The sequence below is a fragment of the Labeo rohita genome, chromosome 25 (genome assembly GCF_022985175.1).
Source record: "Labeo rohita strain BAU-BD-2019 chromosome 25, IGBB_LRoh.1.0, whole genome shotgun sequence".
Classification (NCBI taxonomy): Eukaryota; Metazoa; Chordata; class Actinopteri; order Cypriniformes; family Cyprinidae; genus Labeo; species Labeo rohita.
This window is the reverse complement of record NC_066893.1, coordinates 30,885,447-30,909,051: the sequence shown is the minus strand read 5'-3', so window position 1 is coordinate 30,909,051 and position 23,605 is coordinate 30,885,447. Positions and strand designations below refer to the sequence as shown.

The following is a 23,605-nucleotide window of genomic DNA, read 5'->3' as shown; positions in this document are numbered from 1 at the left end:
ATGTAAACGGCGGACTGACGCCGGGCCGCCACCTTCGTTAGCGTTTTTGAGTCCTGAGTGTTGTCAACAAAACTGCAACTGTAAATCTCTTATCGACAGTAGAAGAAATAATCTGTTCTCACATATAATACAGCTAATATCGTTTCTCTATACAGCCGCGAGCCTGCGGAAAAGGGAAGGCGTAACGTTTCTGCGCTTACAAAATAAAAGTCCTTTTCCGCGTGTGTGGCGACAGCCGGAGCCGGAGCTCCGCGCGAATCCTTAAAAAGATGTTTCATATCAAACCCACGAGTCTGGAGAGGAGTTTATGAAGGACGACGGGAGACGCTCTATCTACAAATACCCCGGTAAACCTTGGCACACGAGGGCAAAAAATAAAAACCATCAGAAATAATCAAAGACGACGGAGTGGAGGGCAGGGCTGCGGTCCAGTCTGAGGAAGCATTATGGACTCTGGACTTATTCCTGTAAAACGCTCCAGCGGAGTCGTGAACGCCGCACGCGGGACTGTGGCGGTGCGGACGGGGGGGAGTGGCGGTGGTGGCGATGGAGCGACGCTCGGACCGAACGCCCGCCGCTGGAGCAAACGGAGGAGGGTGCGGAGGGGGGTGGCGGTGGCTCTCGGGTCGGGCCGCGGCTCTCAGCGTCTCATCTGACCCATCTGGTAGTTCTCGCGGGGCTGCCGGTGGTGGCGCTGCGGCTGCGGCTGGCGCTGGGCCTGGCGGGGAGCCGGCCGCTGGTTCTGGTGGCCGTGAGGATGAGCGTGCTGGTTCTGGTTGTGGTGCTGATGGTGCTGCTGCTGCTGCTGCTGACTGGCGTGTTGAGCTCGTCGTCTCTTCAGCGTACCTTCACCAGACAGAGAACGACTCTTTAGCGTCACACACTCAACACCTTCAAATCCTCATTTCTCATACCATGGACAAAAAAGTCCAACAGAAACAGGGGTGCACATAAGTGGTCTGCAGGTGCGACCAAAGTGAGAAAATGCGCTGTGTACATGCGTTTAGAGCGTGCATTTGCGCACCACCATGGTTGACAGCTTAATTACCATTTTAGATCGACAAACTGTAATACTGTATAAGATTTCTATTCAAACTGAAAGCATAATTCTAGGCGATTCGCTGACATTTTCAAAGCACAATGCAAAAACATGACATTTCATTCACTGATGCACTTTGATCACAAGCTTGTGTAAACTTACTTGCTAGCAACCCACCAAAATAACAGCTTCCTAATTTAGGTTTGAAAATGCCGAAAAATCATATTAAAAAAAAAAAAAAAAGTCAATATTATAATTTTAAAGTTTACAATAAAATTATTTTTTTATACACCCTTTTTATTTAAAAATATAATAGTACTACCACACTATCATCACTATTATTTTTTTTTTTATATTATATAATATTTAATGAGTCACACTATGTGTAGTGTGAGGACCAAACCAAATCTCCAGGTACTCTTGTGAGAACCAGGCTAAAAAAAACAACAACATTCAATTGTTTGAAACAAAACATTGTTTGAAAATGTTCATTTACCTCTGACCGTAGTGTTTTACTAACTGACACTCAAGCTATGATTGGGAAAATAATAATGATAATAATAATAATAAAAATATTTACAGGGATGTTTACTATTATTATTATTATTATTATTTTTTAAGACAGAAATACATTTGTATTTAATACTGTACAATACACTGTTTAAAAAAAGGGCATAAAAATTGAAAGGGTTTATTTACTAATAAATATATTTTAATAATATCCTACATAAATATAATTATTTGTGTTACTATTAAGACAAAAATATACTATTATAATACAACTGCAGTAGTAAATAAAAAAATAAACACTGATTTGAAAAAAATAAATAAATAAACTTTCAAATTTTATGCCCATTTGACTGTAACCAAAGTATTTTGTCATCAACTCAAACTGAAGCTCTGATTGGGATTATAATGATAATAATAATAATAATAATAATAATAATAACAAATGTGACCCTGGACCACAAAACCAGTCATAAGTGTCAATTTTTCAAAATTTTATTGATGATAAAATGAATAAAACGAAGATTTATATATCATCTGAAAGCTAAATAAATAAGCTTTCCACTGATGTATGGTTTGTTAGGATATGACAGTATTTGGCTGAGACACAACTATTTGAATATCTGGAATCTGAGGGTGCAAAAAGATCAAAATATTGAGAAAATCACCTTTAAAGTTGTTCAAATGAAGTTCTTAGCAATGCATATTACTAATCAAAAATTAAGTTTTGATACATTTTACAAAACATGATCTTTACTTACATTTGGCATAAAAGAAAAATTGATCATTTTGACCCATACAATGTATTGTTGGCTATTGCTACAAATATACATGTGATACTTAAGACTGGTTTTGTGCTCCAGGGTCACAAATATGTTCAGTAATTATTACTATTATGTCCCAATAATACACATTATGTGTAATTGCATGCAAATGTCAACTTGACCATGAAAAAATAAAGGTTTTATCAAAGGTTTTTACTATACTGATAGCACAGATGTCAATATTTGCTGGTCAAAGACCCATGTGAGGTCTCTCTCAAAGTATTTAAGCTTTTTTTTTAGTGCATGATTTTCCACAGTACATATTCCTCATAAGTAGACATCAAAATTAAAGTCCCGCTGTAGTGAAAATCAAGATTTTGATGTTGTTTATTTGTCTATGTGGTGTTTTTAATATGCTTTTAGACAAACCATGTGCCAATCCATTAATCAACGCCATTGCTGAGTATTTTTTTCACATATAGTAAATAAGGCAAGGGGTGTAGAATTACATTCAAGCTGTTTTAAGGGATGAGAAAATTATTTTTACAAGAAAAAAAAAACATTTATATGTCATTTTGATGACATAAATGATGGTTGATAAAAAATTTGACTACGGGGGACTTTAAAATAATGATTGTATGTTCTGTGAACAGTCATCGCTTCTCTGTTTGTTTGGTGTTATTGTGTCTGGTTTGCATCTTTTAATTGGCAGAAATCCTGTGTCCTTTTTTGTCACATGCATGAATATTCCCCTTTTTTAACCCATGCATAGACTGATATGTTTTGATGTTTAGACTTTATTAACAAGGGTTTATTAAAATATAAACAGATGGTTTGGTATATTGGAGTTTTTTGACATACCCTAACTGTCTTGAGTCAGAAAACACAGAGTTCAGGGAGAAAAACACAAGACTAGTGTTTGAGATGAAAAATATTTCAATTGTTGTTTTTTTTTAATGAAAATAACCGATGGTTTCACTAGATAAGACCCTTCTTCCTCGGCTGGGATGTAAACTGTTGTTCTGGAAGTGGACTTCTCCTTTAAAGGTTTGATTTTGTCAGAGAACTGCACTTGGTAAGTTTCTGACAAGAGTTTTACTCTTACTTTGCTGAACTGCTAAAATCATTTGTCCACAAAAAGTTTGGGAATTGTGCAAAAGTGTAACGTTGCATCGCCAAAATGCGTGTAAACCTCACAGCAGAGATTGAGTTTCCTGCATTTCCTTTGACGTGAGATGCTGAAAACACTGGATATAAACACACAGCACATTTTTACTGAACTAAAACACTGTGGCGTGTGGAGATGAGAGAGGAGACGGGTGTCTCTGCCGCTGTCAGTGAGGAGGTGCGTTACCTGGCAGTGGTTTAGGAGGAGGCAGTTTGGGGTTGCTGCTGGGCGTGTGAACGCTGCAGATCTTAATGAATCCGGCCATCAGCATGATGAGAGCGATGCCCATCAGCAGAACGGCCCACCAGTGAGCCTGAGACACACACAGAATGACGCATTACGTGAAGTCTAAACTACTGCACGTACACATTAACAGTGCGTTCATTCACTGTGTGATTCAGTCTGTTAAAATACATTTATAATGATCACAAATTAAAGACATGGGGACAGAAAAGGTAAAGATTTAATCTACTCCATATAGTTCATCAATATCACACAAAGTGTGTTGTTTTCTTCTCCAAAAATGGCCATGATTACAAATGTGATATTGATATTTGTACAACAGTTCAACAGAAGAATTAAGAGACGTTTTAGACAGAATGTTGCCTGTTTTTGCTCTATTTCACCAACAAAATCATTCAAACACAGCCGCTGCACTGTTTCGCATCTCTGAGCAAATGACGATGTTTCGTTCCTGAATGATTCGACCGTTTAAATGATTCGGTTCAATCGCAATGACTCACTTATTACCTGTGATTTTAATTCCACATTTAAAGTATGTTTTTATTATTTAAATGATTTTAAATATCAGTATTCAACATTTTACTTTTTAAAATAGAAATACAGAAACATTATTTATGCATTTGTAACCGCAGGTTAAACGCATTCATGATCTGCATCAAACAGTGTGTAAACGAATCTAAACACCACTTCAGATGCAGCTTCTGTGTTTCCTCTGGACTGCAAAGATGGATTTTGTTGATACTGATTTCATTACAGACCAAATGTAAGAATCTGACTCATAAATAATGCACAACTTTGGAAAAAAATGACTTTTTAAAGGTTAAAATGCCCATAAAAAGTACAAATCAATTTATTGGAAAAGATTCATTTCTATCAGAGTGAACTGAACACCACACAGAATATAAAAAGAATACAAACAAATGTAGGAGTCTGTTTTAGTTAGCAGTCCTTCAGATATTAGCACAATCAGCAAAATATCATCTAATTATCGTTATCGATAAAATCCCAGAGAATATCGAGATATTATTTTTTGTCAATATCACACGCCCCTAACGCCGAGACGGGACACTTACCACGATCCACTCGGCGATGTTCTCGTACAGCTCCGGGTTGAAGATGGCCTTCTTCAGACGCGCCAAAGGACCGTCGGCGTCCACCAGACGACACTTCATGAAGACGTCGCAGTAACCCTTGAAGTCGTTGCAGGGCGAGCCGGCCTGGAGAGTGGTGACCTTCTTATTGAAGAAGTGAGCGAGACGCTCGGAGCCCGTACTGCTGCAGGTGCTGGGGTTCACTGTGAAACACACACACGAGAGAGACAGAGACTATGAGTGACACGATAAATCTCCATTCAGCAGAATCACACACAATCAGAGCAGACACTGTAGTAATGTTTGTCCCATAATTGCACGTTTCCAGATCATGCTGCAAAATATTACAGCTAGATAAACATTTCATCCACATACAAATCATGGTTTAAAGACATGTGAATACACCAAGTAGATTAACTTTGGGAGAACATTTTCTGATTTAACTTAATGTGAGTATTGTGAGTATGGGAGTAATAGCCATCTTTAATTTAAGTGGTGTTTATTACACTTTTCTATGATATGTGGTTCTGAATGGTCAATCACTGCATTTAATAATCAGACACATTCACTAATAAAACACTGCCATCTTGTGTTTCATTTAGTTATTGCACTAAAAAAAAGTTATAAATAAGACAAGCTCCAATATATGTATATCATTCTCCAAATATCCCTGTGTATGCATAAAAATATCTAAAACAGAAATGAACTTGATTAAAAATCAGTGCTCCCATATTTACAGATAAAGCAGGAGTTTGAACTTGGCAGCTTGATCTTTATTCATGTAACGTGCATTTGGTCTGATCATTATTATTAATCATCAAAACCGATTCTTAAATTGTGTTGCGTTCGAGCAAAACTGATGGAAAATTAAGCTACTGTGAGAAAAGAGAAATGCAAGCAATTATAGTAATAAGCTAATAAGTGTTTTTTAACAGGGTTTCAAGTTTTGTTCAATTTATGAGTTTTTAAAGTCCTTTTTAAGAAAGAAACTCAAAGGATAAATGAAAGGGAACACTGTCATTATGTTTTGTTTTTTATGAGTTGTACTGGCAACACTTTAAAGTTTGAAAATACAACGTTCAAACGTTCAAAAGCTGCTCTTCCTCTGGATTTCAGTCTTGTTTTCCAGTGCAAATGTCTGGATGCATATAATAATAAATGACGGGTCAAAAAAATCAACTTAAATCAAAGAGAAACAAGTTTTCACACGTCACTGACAGATATTTGCTCTTGTTTTAATCATAAACACTTCATTTTGATTAGAAAACTAGAAGATAACACTGTGTATCGATGAAAATCAGAGAAAAGACGCTCCTGGGCCGCTTCACAAACGTGCTGCGGCGCGGCCGATATAAACACGAGCACTGACTAGAGTGTTTTTAAAGTGCAGAATACATGCGCTATACTGAAGTCAGTGATGATGTTCTTTGGTAATGTAATTGTTCTTTGCTTGTTTTCTGTAGCTGCTTTTTGAATAATTGAGAAAATGCCAGCATATTATAATTAGTAAATTACAATATTTCTATTAAATTGTTGTCACAGCCATATTAAAACATTAGGCCACTTTTAGCCTGACACTGGAAGTAAATTAAATAAATTAGCACAATAACATCATGTGTCAGTGACCTCACAGGCTGACGATAGGATGATGTGACAAGCCCCTCCCCTCGAACACAGATGAGCCAATGGCAGTCGAGTATCAGCTGCACAGAGAGCGGAACTTAAGACATCTTTATGTTTCAGTGCAACAGAGATCGGAAGATCTACAAAAATAATAAAACGGTGTGTCTAGGGTACATGTAACACTGATTCCAGATATCCAGAGAGGATTGGCAATGGAATGTATTTTATTTTTCAACGTTCATTTTCTGGTTGTCATTCTCTCATTAATTTAATGTCTGTTCATTTTGTTAATAGCCAATGTTAAAGTTAGTCCATGTTAATGTACAAAGCTCAGCTAATTATTCTCACGTCATGTACAGGTCAAAAACACATAAACGAAAGTCTACATTTTAGTGCCTCTTCATATTAAACAGGTTAAATGAACAGTGTTGATCCTGATGTTGTCATCTGAGATTTCTCCTGTTTGCATTGCAATCTTGCATCCAAATTAATTATGTTACTCACCATATTTGTTTTAAAATCATTTTTATATCCCTCCATGGCATATTTAAGTCCTACTTGAATGCTCCTCGACAGGAGGTGTTGCTTCTGGTTTTAAAATTGATCAAAAACATGTTTAAGGTTTTCACACTGACAGCTGTCACTGTAAGACAGTGAGCAACTCCGTTTGTTTGTCCTGTGGGGGCTCACCAACACTTCTGAAATCTAGACTTAACGTGCCTCATTTATCAATTAAACGTAGAAACGAGCGCACAAATCAACTTACGACAGAGCTCACGTGTGATTCATGAAACATTCACATGTCGTCAGTCCCGTTGTTCGAATGATCGTACGTTAATAAATGTGGCGGCTAAAAACAATCGTCATTTAAATATCACGCCCCCAAAAACAGCCCGATATACAAGCCTTGAGTTTACGACACGGAGAAACGAAACTCGCCCCAAAAAAAGGAAGCAAACTCACGAAAGAGAAATTGATCTTACTCTAAAAACACTCTTTAACCTTATGCTATATTTGGAAACATTGGCATTAATTAATACAGTATGTACATTAAACACCAATAAATATAATCACATTTATAAACATTATAGCCTATTTAGTTCTCCTTAGTCCACAACAAATCCTTTCATTTTAACAGTATTACAGAACAAGAAGGAAAAAATGAGTAGCTATAAAATTTTATATTAAACTATAAAGTAAAACAAATTAGGCTACAGCGAATACAAAATACAAACGACGAGCTAAAATGAATAAATGAGTCAAGTGAAACTAAACGGCCTCTTTCATCAACATCCAAATGTTTCCATGTTTTGCCATGTAACATTTGGTTGCTAAACTATTACACAAATCTTTATACTTCACTTGTGTTCCAATATCCACGTAAATCATCCTAATTCACACGTGCATAAATATTTATTTCGGCGCTGCACGCTGATTTTACAGCAGACCTTTTACATTGAGCAGTGCAATGTTTATGTTTGGCTGACTGTGTTTTAGTTTGATTATTGGCTGAAATGTAAAGTTAGCAACGCTGAAATTTGTGTGTGTGTGCGATCAGTTAAATATAAAGAAAACAAATGAAATGCATTAAGGATGTCACAAAAATGAAAGTGGACTATACTTGAGTTTTTTAAAGAGAATAAAGAGAATAAAGAGAAATATATTTAGTGTGTACTAGCCCTATTTATTTTATTCCTTTTATAATTTCAGTTTTTCTCCATTCACCGAAGTGCAGCAGATGTGTGACGTGACGACGTGTGAATCATTTGTGCTGCTATTTGCACATAAATTAACGCCCTAAAAGAATTTGTTGGGCAGGAAAATAATCTAAAAGAACAAAATACTGTCATTATACAATTCACCGAAATTCTCTATGCTGGACGCAAATTCAGGCTAACTCAAAAACTTGCGCACACGAGCTCTGACCTGACCTGAGTTTTGATCGTAGCCACTGCTCACGTCCATACTGATAAATTCCAAGTTTTGCGAACAAACGACCGTACGTCCGATTTTCTGTCGTACGTTCGTTTCATAAATGAGGCCCAATATGTTTATTTTGGATCTTCAGTAAATGTATCTCGATTTAAGGATGTTTAGCTATCTGAACTGGAAAACAAGACGACTTTATGAATTTCAGACGTTCTTGAGACAGTCTGTAGCCCTGTCTGAAGTGCTGCTGTGCATATGTATTTTTGTGATCTGAAGAGGCTGCGGCAGGTTCTGTACTGACTTTTCTCCATGCAGCACACGTGGCAGAGCTCGGTCTCGTCTTTTCCGTCCACGCTGGCGCAGGTGCAGACCTCCAGCCCGTACTTCTCACAGATGGAGCCGGAGCAGCCCTGAAACACAGAGGGCAGGTGTGAGACGGTCGACGCTCCTTCGCCGACGTACAAACGCGTGCGCTGCGGATCACTCACCCCGTTCAGGCAGACCTGCGTGTCCCCGTGGCAGGCGGTGAAGTTGGCTTTGGGATCCGAGGTGGGGCACTGGGCCGAGGCGCCGTTACACATGCCCTGATGAGCGCACTCCGACTCCTCGCGGCACTTCTCGTTGCGGCTCTTGTAGGAGCACTCGGCCGTGCAGCAAGGACCCTGACTCGGACTGCACACGACACACGTATCGTAAAATCAACACCTGAAACTAAACGTCAGTCCGACAGAAATCGGGACGGGGAAACACTCACGTACCTGCAGACTTTGTTGGGCTTGAGTTTGCACTTCCTGTTGTCTGGCTGATTGGCGTCGTAGCAGCACTCGTCTTTACACTGATCGCTGTATCCGCAATCACACTCCTCGCCCGGCTCCACCAGACCGTTCCCGCAGATGGGCTGACCGGACTCTGTCACACACACACACACACACATACACACACATACACACACACATACATACACACATACATACACACATACATACATACACACACACATACACACACACACACACACACACACACGTGTCAGTGCTCCAGCTGAAGATCAGGACTCGTACGTCACGTCGTTCTGAGACTCACCCACGAAACAGCTCCCGCGCTTCTTCTCCAGCACCTGGCTGATGTTCTTGATGCTGCACACGGAGAACTTGTTGTTGTTCAGTTTGTCTCCGGATGTGGCGCGCGCATACATGATGTAGTTCCCTCGCTCCTTCTTATCCTGGCTCTTGGACTCGCCTGGAGTGCACTCTGACCCGGAGTCATGCTGTGGACCACCATCATCATTAATATCACAATCATACTCATCACTGTCATCATCAAAGGAGAAGTTCACTTACAGAATAAAAATGTATAGATAATTTACTCACCCCCTTGTCATCCAAGATGTTCATGTGTTTCTTTCTTCAGTCATAAAGAAACTTTTTTTTGAGGAAAACATTTCAGAATCTTTTTTTCCATATGATGGACTGATACGGTGTTTGAACTTCCAAAATGCAGCTTCAAAGGCTCTAAACAATCCCAGCTGAGGAAGAAGGGTCTTATCTATCAAAACAACCAGTTGATTTCTAAAATAAATTAATATTTATACACTTTTTAACCTTGAATGCTTGTCTTGTCTGACTCTGTGATGCACAGGTGAACTCTGTGTACTCCAGTTTAATACAGTTAGGGTGCGTCTAAAAACTCCCATCTTATTTGCTCCTCCAACTTTAGAATCGTCCTACATCATTGTTTTACCTTTTTTTGTGAAGGGCGTTTGATCTTTTTTACACATTCATTTTGTAAACACTGGGTTGGTACTTCTGCAGCGATGTAGGATGATTTTGAAGTTGGAGGAGAAAATAGATTTTTTAACATATCCTAACTGTCACGAACTGGATGCATGTGCATCAAAGAGTTAGACAAGATGATTTGTGGTTAAAAATTTATTATTAGTGTATTAATTATTATTTATTTTAGAAAATAACACATCATTTCACTGGATAAGACCCTTCTTCCTTGGCTGGGATTGTTTAGAGCCTTTGAAGCTGCATTTAAACTACATTTTGGAAGTTCAAAATCCCTGTGAGCATCATATCAGTCCATTATATGGAGAAAAATCCTGAAACGTTTTCCTCAAAAAACAATTTCTTTACGACTGAAGAAAGAAAGACATGAACATCTTGGATCACAAGGGGGTGACTACATTATCTGTAAATGTTTGTTCTGGAAGTGAACTACTCCTACAAGTCTCACTGGTCTTTACACACTGAGATGAATTATAAACTTGAATTTATTTAAATTTACATCAACAGGGTTTCCGCTGGTTTTATGGAAGTACGTTTAAGAGTTTTCTAAGTCCAAATAAAGAAAATGTAAGGAATAAATTGAATGGAACACAATATGTTTGTGCAATGAGCTTGACGAGTTTGAAAATACAGTTTTCAACAGTTCTCAACTTTTTTTTTTTTAATTGGTTCACAAAAACATCTTGAATCTTGAAGTCTTGAATATCTCTGCTCATAAACACTAGAATATGGAAATAACTTTTACTGAACAAACAAGTGCTGTTCTCGGTGTTTTCGTCCTGTTTTCCAGCGCAAATGTCTAAAAACCCCTAAATCAAGACACATCTGCTGAAGATGAAAAATGACATAAGTTTTGTTTTTGAAACATCTATCAAGTTTGATTTAGTTTATAAATAAAACAACAACAAATGTGACCATGGACCACAAAACCAGTCATGAGGGTCATTTTTTACTTTTATAAGCTGAATAAATAAACTTTCCATTGATGTAAGGTTTGTTAGGATAGGACAATATTTGGCTGAGATACAACTATTTTTTGCAAAAAAAGAAAAAAAAAAAATCTAAATATTGAGAAAAATCACCTTTAAAGTTGTCCAAATGAAGTTCTTAGCGATGCATATTACTAATCAAAAAGTAAGTTTTGATATATTTACAGGTGGAAATTTACAAAATATCTTCATGGAACATGATCTTTACTTAATATCCTAATGATTTTTGGCATAAAAGAAAAATCCATAACTTTGACCCATACAATGAATTTTGTCTATTGCTAGAAATATAGCCGTGATACTTAAGACTGCTTTTGTGCTCCAGGGTCACATATATCTGTCAATGGACTCACAAGTTCATTCTGTATTGACAGATATTTGTTTATGTTTTAAGCAAAAACTCACTTCATTTCGTCCAATTTCAAAAAAACGAAAAAACCCAAGACTTTATATGTTCGTTTTGCATCTCCAGTGAATATGTCTTGATTTAAGATTACTGGAAAGATATTTATACTGGAAAACAAGACCAAAAAAAAAAATAAAAAAAAGTTCAGGAATAGTGCAGCTCATGTCAGTGCAGTAACAGAAACTGTCTCTCACCGGTGAACCGAAGTTGTGTCCGACCTCATGCGCGAAGGTGATGTGCGAGACTTTAGGAGGCACGTGCGAGGCGTAGTTCTGCACCGTGATGATCCCGGTGTTCAGAGACTTCTTCTTCCCATCAGAATACAACTTGTTCTTCTCACAGATTCCACCAGAACTCCCTGAGAAACACACGGCACCATCAGCACCATCAGAGCCCGACGGACAAACCCTTTCATCTGAATGAACGTCATAGTAATGCAGAAGCGGTTACCGGCCGGAGCGCCGACCCACGCCAGACCCAACACGCCGTCGTCAAAGTCTCGGTCGGTGAAGACGTACGCCAGACAGTAATCGTCGTGATTCTGCTCCGAGTTCAGCTCCAGAAACTTCTCCACGCCGATATTGGCGAAGCGGAAGGGGTTGGAGCGATCCCGCTCGTCACTGGTGGTGTTTATCTGAGACGGGACCAGTAACGGTGTTAGAAACTAAATAAAGATGAGTTATTAACAACTAAAACCATCAAAAAACATCTGATAATGTAAAAATACATTACTGCCTCATAAGAAAAAAAACATCATGCTTTGATAAATAATCATTACGACATAAAAAGTCATGATTATAACAAAGTCAATAACGTATGTCATAATTATGAGATATGAAGTTTTTATAATTATTAACTAATTATCACATTTTACATCTTAATTTTGACTTGTCAACTTGACAATTATTTACCAACACATTATTTTTTCTTATGTATTGGAAATGGGCTTCCGTAAAGTACTAAAATAACTCAAAATTAAAACTGAAAAAAAAAAAAAAAAAAAAAAAAAAAAAAAAAAAAAAAATAATAATAATAATAATAATAATAATAATAAAATAAATAAATGCAACATTAAAAATAGACAATTACTAAAACTTTAAAACTGGAAAAATCAAATACAATTTAAAATTATTAATGCAATGGCATTAAAAATCATCTTGTGTGTATAACAGGGTTATTATCATTTACTAAAACCATGAATGCTTTCAAAATAATAGCAAAATAAAATAAAATATTAATAAACACTCATTTTTAATTTTTAGTTAAAGAGAAAAATTGCTTTAGTGAATAAACATTATGACATTAAAAGTCATAATTCTGACATGAAATCTAAAATTATGACAAAAAAAAAATCTATAATATGAGATAAGTCATAATTAGTAAATACAAAACTGAAATTAAGAAAAAATGTGACTGTTCATGTCACAATGATTTAATCAAACATTTGTTTCGTACAAGGACTTTTATAAAGTAGCAAAATAAATCAAATGAAATAGAAATATTTACCTACAAAAAAACACCCACACAACAAATTTACAACAACGTTCTAGTGCCACATTAAAAAAAAATTAAAATCTAGGATTACGAGAATAAAGTCAAAATTAAAGTCCAAATATTCGAGTATAAAATCGGAATACCATGAGACTAAAGTCGTAATATTTTGACAATAAAGTTGAAATTATGAGAATAGTCTAAATATTACTTGAAAGACTTTTCTCGAAATATTTCAACTTTATTCTTGAAATATTTCGACTTTAACCTTGAAAGATTTTGATTTAATCTCGTAATCTTCTATTTTTTTTTGTTAATGTGGCACTATAACGGTGCCGTACAAAATGACAACGACAAAAACTTTAAAATGAAAAAGCAAAAACAAAGCTTAAAATAGTATAATTACTATAATAGTATCTCAATGATACTAAAATCTCTAGAAGCGTCTGAGCGCTCAGGTTGTTTCTATCTTTAATTTAACAGGAATCACCCGTATCCTCTTGACCATGAAGCTGATGTTGCGGATGCCCATGAAGTCTGTGCCCTGATAGATGGCATCGATGGCCTTCACGTGACTGGAGATCTGAGCAAGAACACAGAGCATCGTCGTCATCATCATCATCACGTGTCAATTATAATTTAGGCGTTTCCGCACGTACCTGAGCGATGACGGCCTCTCTGGTCTTGTAGTATTTGTAGAAGAGGTGATCGGTTTGGATGAAGAGCTGGCAGGTGTTCTTCTCCACCTGCGTCATCCTCTTCTTCCTCAGTAAGACGTGATCGTCCACCGACCCGCTCTCCAAACTCTCCTCCTGAAGGGAAAGACAGACGCGACCGTCAAACAGCTGCGGTTTCTCCGAATAAAGAGCGAAGCAGACGCAGACGTCTGACCTTGGCCGGTTCCTCCACCGCAGACGCCTGATATTTCTTCATTCGCTCGAACACGGACGAATCCGCGCAGCCGCCTTCCGGCCCGTATTTGTGAGGATAATCTGGATCGCGGCACACAGAGGGACAAACAACACCAAACACCGTCGGCACATTACGGTCAACGACTCGATGACAAAACCCAGTCAAAGCACAGCGTCTTGTGTCAATTTAAAGAGATTTACTTCATCATAATCACATCACATTACACAGACACTTCATTGATTTGGTTCGTCTGTTCCTCTTTTTGCATCTTCAGCCATGTTCACATGACACTGTCAGTACTACTACAGACTGAGCTCCATTGTTTTCTGACATTCAATGAACTAACATTATCAATGTGCAATTGTAACAGTATTAATGAATCTCTGTTAAAATTAGTTGATAAAAATACAGCTGCTCCGTTTTTGTCTTGGCTTACATATATATATGTGCAACATTTAGTGAAAATTCAATTATATAATTTACATTTGCCATTTCCTACACTAGTTTTAAAATGCAAATCAAAAACATATTTGAATGCTTTGGAAGCCGCAAAAACTGTAGCAAAATGATCATTTAAATGCTGTTTTTTTAAACGTCTGTTTACTTATGTGCACCAGTTGGAGTGTAAACAGCAAGATTTCTTCAGGCAGGTGAAGAGCGTTTGGTTAACGGTGAATATCGACCTATTGTGCGTCATGTTATGATGTAATGATTGACAGGTCGGGGGCGAGACCGGCTCAGAATGCATTTTCAAATCCACATTGACTTAAATTTCATTAATCGTGGGGTATTTAAAGAAAATGCATTTGAAATGTCTTATATGTAAGCGTCAATGCATTTAAGAAAAATACAAGATATTTCAATCATTTCGCTACCGTTTGGCTGCACCTTTGGCTCCGAATGTATTCTGGAATTCTCACTGCATTTTGCTACAACTATCACATGGTATTATGATGAAAATGCAATCCCAAGTGTCCTACCCCTAAATCTAAATGCATTTAGGAAAAACAGCATCTAAATGATCATTTTGCTACCGTTTTTGGCTTGGGCACATTAAACATATTGAATCAATTTGGGTAATACATTTTAATTCTAACTTCGCAACTTCCAAAGCATTAAAATATGTTTTTGATTTGCATTTTAAAACTAGTGTAGGAAATGGCAAATGTAAATTATATAATTGAATTTTCATTTTGCACCAAATGTTGCACATACGTATGGGAAAATGTAAATTTAAATACAGAAATACATTGCCATTTTGCACATTATATTTCAGATTGAATATTGCTACCCATACGCTTCCATAAATCAATTCTTTAGAAGTTTTTTAATTGCTAGTTCCTGTTAACTAATGTTGACAAATCAGTTTATAATTATGAACAGGGACAATCAATCAATAAACAAATCTTTTTTGCCTCTAAACTATAACAAACAACCTGAACCAACAAATCTGGTGAAATAAATCAGACACACTTGAAAAAATGGACTTGAGTTAGTAGAGTCACCAGTTTAGGTTACTTAGGACCCTATGATTTGCGGGAAGACACGGACAGAATCGCAGAATCCAGTTATTAAAACGGAATTTACTAAATAAGGTAGAATGTCACAGAATTTGTCAAAGTTTAAATGAATTAATCAAAAGTAGGTGATTACATAAATCAAACCGCAATATGGACTAGTATCTGTAAATATTACACCACAAAAATACGATTTTAATGTGAATCGTGCATGTTCTGTGTGTCTCTGTTTTAATGAATGATGCAGAAGAGCGGTGATTTCAGCATTTGACCGTTCCATTATACAAAAACTAGTGTTATATCATACACACACACAAATGTAAAGGTAAACACGGCAACCCGTCAAAATAAACGCCTGATTTAACTTAAAGACACTGTGCCAGAAATATATTACTACTATTACTACTACTACTAAAATGAAACAAACATTATTTTTTAGGGTATAATCACACAACATTTCTTCTATGTTTTAATTTTAATAGTAAATTCCCCTTTTATTTGCCAAAAAAAAAGTCTGCTTAATTTTCAATAATTAAAAGATAAATGAAATGAATGTTTTATGCCTTCATTTGATAACCAGAACATTTTAAATACTCGACACAGAATTTCTGAGGGTAAAAAAACAAACAAACAAAAAAAACCTTTCATAAGGCTATTTTAAGAATAAATTAGAATAAATGAAGTATGTATTCAAATAATTAGACATGCTAAAACACAGAGTTTGATAACAATAAAACATGGTGAGAAAAAATAAAACATTTGATAGGGCCCTAAACGCGTCCTTTTTGTTAAACCTTCATCAAATTGATGCGAAACTGTTTCATGATTTTAATTAATTAGACCAGCTCTTTGATGAATAAAGTTTAATTTACCCATTAAAAAGGAGTTAAAGGATTAAAATGGGAAAACACAGAATGCAGAAAAATTAAAACGGAAAAAACGGAACTAGGAAAATAATAAAAGGGATTTCATAGGGCCCTAGTTACTTTTACTCTCAGTTTGTTCTAGTCTCGTAGCTTAGAATGAAGCTTGTTTAAAAACCACGACTAAAGACGGCGGTTAAACACAAGGGATGAATCGCATCACAAATAACACTCATCTGTGATCTATGAACACCTCTCACTTTCTTAGCGTGACGTGTCTGTCATGGGAAATCAACACGTGTTTTTGTTTTTTACACGCAGTCTCATTAACATTTATAAGACACTGTTGAGTCAGAGACGCGCTACGATGTGAGAAAACGTCACATCCTGATGAAGAGGTAAACCTGGAAGATGAAAACACAGCACGAGAGCTCGACGTGTTTCTGCTAGGGTAAAAATGAACACGTCAACACGGTCTTTAATGACGTGCGGCACAAACGCCTCCGCTCAAAGTGTACTTTAGTGTTTGGTGAAGCGTCACTCACTGATGTCGTCCTCGTGGTAGATGACGGAGTGGAACGGGACGTTCTTATCCTCCAGGTATCTCTCGACCGGCTCCACGTAAAACATCCCTCGATGGGTCTGAATGAAGCCCTCGAACTTCCCGTCCACGACCGAGCCGTGAGTCAGAGTGCCGTGCTCACCTGAGGAGACACGGATCCGGATCAGACCCTCCAAACCACGCTAGATCACTGAGAACAGCCTGATCTCAGATCAGCAGGACACTCCACAAGACAATCACATGAACCAGATTCAATCAACCCTTCTAATTTTTATAAACGATTATTTTAGGTTCAAGTGTGTAAGGATTTTCAAACAAGCAGTGCATCTGCTGTTCAAAACTAAGCTCAGAATCGATTTGAGAAGAATCGCGATGTGTTTGGAAAATCTCGAGTCATTTCTCGATTCACATTGCAACGATTTATCGTCCCATCCCTACTATACTGTCACTTTTGATCAGTTTAATGCAGCCTTGATTTTAGCCATTTTTTTTAGAACTTAAATAAATTAGGAGCACAGTCAAAATTTCAGAAGCAGCTTCTAATCAATAATCAAAAAATCAGATAAAAAAGATGAGTCTTCCCATCATGAAGTGATATTTGACTCCTTAACATGAATTAAAGGGGAATTGTGTTTTTACCTTTGTAATGGCATTTTTCTAACTTTATTAAAAGTATGTCATCTTTTATGTCAAATTTAAAAATCTATTTTATAAGCTTTTTAAAATGATTACTTAAAAAACTGAATTAGAATAAGTTACCAACCAAGTGAAATCATTATTAACAAAATGAATTAGTACTACAGAGGAGCACAGAAGAACACAGAAGTGTCTTGTAGGTGTATTTTCATGTGTTTAATGAGGCTCAGAGGGGCATGAGTGCAGTCAAATTCATAAACTCATGTTGAGATTAATGTTTTAAATATAACATTTTGAACATAGAAATATGAAATGATTTAAATACTGAACAGATACTTTAAAAATGAAACTAAATCTGCCAGTACGTGGCGACAAGTCACTGATTCAATGACTGAGTCATTCATTCATTTGATTCGTTCGAACGGCTGATTCATTCAGGAATAAAGCAAGTGAGTCTCTTTATGAATGGGAAATTGATTCATTGACTCACTAGATTCATTTACAAACGCACGTTCATTCATAAACGAAACAGCTGTGTTAGAATGGAGATGTGCTCCAGTTGTGACTTTGATTCAAACTATTTTTGACAATGAAATAAAGCAAAATCAGGCAATAGTGTTGTAATCAGACAATGAAAGTCACTTACTATTAACTTCTTGTTTACTGAACTGTTTTATTAAATCAATATCTCATTTACAAACTCCCTTAAAAATCATTAAAAGCTGTCACTCATCCCTTTACTCTCTCTACACTTTATTTATAAATGGATTGGTGAAATGAATCTGTGATTCATTACTCAACGTTGCAAAAACACATAGAAAACCTTCGAAGCTCCCCTCAGCACGAACACTAATATGCTGACGGGGTCAGTCGCACTGATGCTCTGAAATATTTTTCCATAGTCGCACCCAGTATTTTTCAGTCGTAAATGCCACTGAAATGGCCACAGTACTGCTGTAATCAAGAACGCTCTGAAGTTCGTCTAATCTAGTGTTGCCGCTCACCGTATATTTCTCCGGTGTAGATGTGCGAGGTGTCGTAGTCCAGCTCCCGTCCAGACATCTCCAGCTTAAAGTCGTCTGAAAACAGCTTGGTGTCTCGCTTCATTCGGAGGTTGAAATGTCTGAGAGATGGAAACGAACATTTGAAACAAGCAGCAAGAAAAACCGAACACAGACATCACATAAGAATACCTGATCTGTACTGTGATGACAGTATAACACCCAAACACTGATGAATCACACTGTTCAGTGTAGTGATAAAACCTCATCAGGCCACAGACGACATAAGACGGACAAATCTACTGATTTCCAAAAGCTGTCACTGGGGTGGAACCTTCCCAAAGTACATCACTGTCCCTTATTCAGCTCTAAACGCTGCGTTTAGTAGCTAAATTATGCATATTAGTACTTTTGTAAAAGTACTGCCCCAGCAACAGCTTTGTTTCTGACTGAGAGCACAAGAGAAATAATGTAGAGTTACTGCACGACCATCAGATCCCTCAGTGCTGTCCGGACGAATTCTGGACAAAAGTCATTACGACTGACACCGTCATGACCAGATTAGACACGCAGAGTCTTTTAGTGTTTATAAACCTTCTCTTAAAGCTTCTATGCAATTATTTTTTAATTGTTTTTATATTACATTCTGCTTAAAATGTTTAGATGCTTGTTTTAACTTAACCTTTCAGTGCATGTACACTAACAGTCAAAAGATTTTGAACAGTAAGATATTCAGTGTTTTTAAAGAAGTTTCTTCTGCTCACCAAACCTGCATTTATTTGATTTAAAACACAGGAAAGCAGTAAAATTATGAAATATTTTTACTATTTAAAATAACCGTTTTCTATGCAAAAATCTGTTAAAATGTAATTTATTTCAGTGATTCAAAGCAAAATATTCGTTACTTTGTTACTTCAGTAACATAAAATCATTACTCCAGTCACATGATCCTTCAGAAATCATTCTAATATGATGATTTTCTGCTCAAAACATTTTCATTACTATTATTATCAATATTTAAACAGCTGAGTATTTTTTTCAGGATTTCTTTTGATGAATAAAAAGATCTAAAGATTTTTATATGAAATAAAAGCTTTCATAACATTACACACTACACCACTCAAAAGCTTTAAGTCAATATTTTATTTTTATTTTTTGGGGGAAAGAAATTATAGAAATAAATACTTTTATTTAGCAGGGATTTTTTAAATTGATCGAAAGTGATGATAAAGACATTTATAATGCTACAAAATTTATATGTTAGATAAATGCTGTTCTTCTCAACTTTATATTCATCAAAGAATCCTGAAAAAACAATTCTACTCAGCTGTTTCAACATAATAATAATAATAATAATTATTATTATTATTATTATTGTTGTTTTTTTGAACAGCAAATCAGCATATTAGAATGATTTCTGAAGGATCATGTGACACTGAAGACTGAAGTAATGATGCTGAAAATTCAGCTCTGAAATCACTTGAATAAATTGCACTTTAAAATATACTGAAATAGAAAGCAGTTATTGTAAATAGTAAAAATATATCACAATATTACTGTGTTTGCTGTACTTAGGATCAAATAAATGCAGGTTTGGGGAGCAGAAGACACTTCTTTAAAAAACATTAAAAAAAATCTTACTGTCAAATACACGACTGTCAGTGTGTAATATTAATTCTGCAAAACACTTTGAGATGCGAATTTTAAAGGTGCTATAAAAAAAAAAAGTTTATAATTATCATCATTTTGCTGCATTCGAGTCGTGTCGGCATTACTGCACATATGAAACAACTATGAGCCGTTCAAAATTAGCTTCTGTGACGCCAAGATGGATTCAAGGTGTTGACAGAGAAATGCTACATTACTACACCGTCATTTCTGAAAAACACTGAAGATCAAATGAATGACTTTATCTGCTCCGGTGTCTCTGCAGGTGTGTGCTGGTGTGTGTTGGTGTGTGTCGGTGTGGTCTCTCACCTGCCGTGCGCGTGGAACTCCAGGTGCAGCACTCGCTCCTCGTGCGACAGCGCCCTCTTGGCTCTCTGGTGCCGGTCGTGCAGCAGCTCCGTGTCGTACGACAGACCCTCGTAGTGCCGGATGTACTTGTTCAGGGGGTTGCCATAGTAACCTGTCAGACCACACGTGACAATGAGCACGGCTGCGATTGGCCCGCGCTAATCACGTGACTCGTTATTCAGTACGACAGTGAGAATAAACAAGCTCGTTTCACAGCTAAAGCATCAGATATTCACAGCTACAGTGACGTTAAACGACTTATTAGACGTGTGCATGAAACGTCATGAAGATGATCACTGGATAATAACTAATACAGCACTGTGGAATATGAAACAAACACATTATTCATTTAATCTAACACCAACACAAGGGAACTCGCACAATTTATTCTGTCAGTCTAAAGCGTGAGCCGTCTGTACAACATTTGTGACCCTGGATCACAAAACCAGTCATAGGGGTCATTTTTTCAAAATTTGGATTCATACATCATATGAAAGCTGAATAAATAAGCTTTCCATTAATGTACGGTTTGTTAGGATAGGACAAGGTTTGGCTGAGACACAACTATTTAAAAATCAGGAATCTGAGGGTGCAGAAAAATCAAAATATTGAGAAGATCTCCTTTAAAGTTCTTCAAATAGTTTTCATACATTTACAGTAGGAATTTTACAAAATATCTTCATGGAACATGATCTTTACTTAATTTCCTAATGATTTTTGCCATAAAACAAAAATCAATAACCCTAATAAACCATACAATGTATTTTTGGCTATTGCTACAAATAAACCCCAGCGACTTAAGACTGGTTTTGTGCTCCAGAGTCACATTTTAGCTGAACTTAAAAAGCAAAGCAGCTGCATGTAGTCACACAGTTCTTGAAATAACACATGTATAAGAGAAAATATTATTCAAAAGCTATGGAGGATTCTGATATCTAGAAACCCAGGATTATAATTATAAAAAATATCTCACATTAAAACAATAAAATCTACTTGGTTACTTATAAAATAAATGGAAATGTACTACAAATAGGTAAATAAATGTTGAGTTGCCAAGGCAAATTTTCTAATTTTCATTAGGTTTAAGTAATAAAAGCAAAAGACTAAAACTGAAAGAAAAAAAAAAAACCTTAAAAATAATTAAAATCTAATCACTAATAGAAATAACATAAACACACAAAAGAAAACAAAAAAGAAAAAAAAAATTAAAAAAATGAAATGACAAAATCAAAATTTCAAATGTAAATTCTAAAAAAAAATTATTAAAAAGGTCTAGACATTAAAAAAAAGACAAAAATACACAAATTACTAAAACTTTAAAATTAAAATTATAAAAATTACATGTATTTTAAAAATCTAGACATTAAAAAACAAAAATGACAAAATGCACATGTAAATCCTAAAAAACAAATCATTGTCTAGACATAAAAAAAATACAAAATGACAAAAAAATCACAAAAAATTTATTCTAAAAATAAATTATGAAAATATAGACATTAAAAAAAATAATAAAAATGACAAAAATACAAAAACTAAAATGGATATTCTAAAATGAACAATAAATATGTATTTTAAAAAAATTTAGATATTAAAGAAAAACTAGTACAAAATTACAAAAATAATATATTTTTAAAATTAACATTCTAAAACAATAATAAATGTATTTTTAAAAATCTAGACATAAAAAAATGATAAAAATGACAAAAATACACACAAAAAGGACTAAAGCTTTCTAATGAAAATTCTAATAGCTATAATAGCACATCACAAAAAACATTGGTGTGGCTATTATACATTACAGCATCAATATCAACTTGAAATGAGATGAACATATAATTGCTAAAATAATAAAATCTATTTTAACAAACGAATTTGTACATTTATTTTGAAGGAGACACTGACAGAGCTGTGGGTTTGAGTGGGACACAGAATAATGCTGCTGCTGATCTCAGATATCGGTCAGTAATTGTGTGTGTGACTGATGAAGCGCTGATTTGTGTTTCACACACAGTGTGTCTGATGTGTGGATGAGGCCCGATGATCTGGAGCAGATCCACAGATGCTGTAAAACACAGTGACTCATTCTGTCATTCACACACATGTTCATCAGAAGCGGCTGGATGGACAGCAAACGCTTGTCTGTGATGTGTTTATGGTGTGAATGACGGTAAATGATGGTAAATGATGGTAAATGATGGTGTCTCATCCATCCATCCATTTTAATCTGCATGTGTGTTAGCTCATATGTCCAGTCTCCTCTAACAGACCCTGTGGATCCTCACATCAGCGCTCATTTGACACATTTTACCTCGAAGAAGCTTTCGAGATCGAACCCGCCGCGAATATCGACGGGAATTCTGCGGATTTGCGGGAATCTGGGAATAACGGTGGCGTTAGCGTTAGCAGAGCTGCTATCGCGCAGCATCCCTGAATCCGAGCCGAACCGGGTCCAAACAGTCGCTCACACACACTCACACTCACCTCGCGCCGATCTGAGGCCGCACAAGAGGCACAGCAGCACCGACAACACGGCCGTCATAGCGGACAAATGCATGTTTAGCGCATGGATGATGGACGGGTTGGGTTTTATTGTTTACAGCTTCAGTCTCGGGTTTGGGGCTTTGCGTGCTGACGTCAGACGCACAGAGACCGTCAGCGAGAAGCCCCTCCCCCACGCCAATATCCCGCAAACTGAGATTTACAGAAACACACGTTCACATCCCAGTCAGACACTGAATTCAGATTGCCTTTTCCCACAAACTGACTAAAAATGAGAAGCGTTTACTCTTTCTTGACGACTTCCTATAGTAATAACATACAGTGAGCAATTATGATTAAAGGCAATTATGGCAAGCCGTTTTAACACTAAATCTGTAAGCCGTACTAGTACTATGTTCATGCTAGTAGTAATTATTTTTTAGCTACTAGTGCTTATTTATTAGCAGTGTTGGGCACGTACCTTTAAAAAAGTAATTAGTTATAGTTACTAGTTACTTCTCACAAACAGTAACTGAGTTAGTAACTGAGTTACATCATTATAAAAGTAACTAATTACCAG

At 36.3% G+C, this 23,605-nt stretch overlaps 1 protein-coding gene across 1 annotated transcript in view; it reads right to left on the bottom strand.

The window, feature by feature from the left end:
- Positions 1-23,174, bottom strand: part of LOC127156647 (disintegrin and metalloproteinase domain-containing protein 10) — a 25,081-nt gene extending 1,907 nt beyond the window's left edge. The window contains exons 1-16 of the mRNA XM_051099612.1: positions 23,029-23,174; positions 20,509-20,659; positions 18,535-18,653; positions 16,878-17,036; positions 13,932-14,032; positions 13,700-13,852; positions 13,531-13,623; positions 12,000-12,183; positions 11,744-11,907; positions 9,448-9,631; positions 9,123-9,273; positions 8,853-9,036; positions 8,666-8,774; positions 4,795-5,015; positions 3,665-3,791; positions 1-846 (exon numbers count right to left, since the gene is read on the bottom strand). The exon at positions 1-846 is cut by the window's left edge and continues 1,907 nt beyond it. Of these exons, the coding sequence (XP_050955569.1) occupies positions 641-846; positions 3,665-3,791; positions 4,795-5,015; positions 8,666-8,774; positions 8,853-9,036; positions 9,123-9,273; positions 9,448-9,631; positions 11,744-11,907; positions 12,000-12,183; positions 13,531-13,623; positions 13,700-13,852; positions 13,932-14,032; positions 16,878-17,036; positions 18,535-18,653; positions 20,509-20,659; positions 23,029-23,101 (2,379 nt within the window). The 5' untranslated portion in view covers positions 23,102-23,174 and the 3' untranslated portion in view covers positions 1-640. The remainder of the gene's footprint in view (positions 847-3,664; positions 3,792-4,794; positions 5,016-8,665; positions 8,775-8,852; positions 9,037-9,122; positions 9,274-9,447; positions 9,632-11,743; positions 11,908-11,999; positions 12,184-13,530; positions 13,624-13,699; positions 13,853-13,931; positions 14,033-16,877; positions 17,037-18,534; positions 18,654-20,508; positions 20,660-23,028) is intronic.
- Between the last annotated feature and the right edge of the window lie 431 nt (positions 23,175-23,605).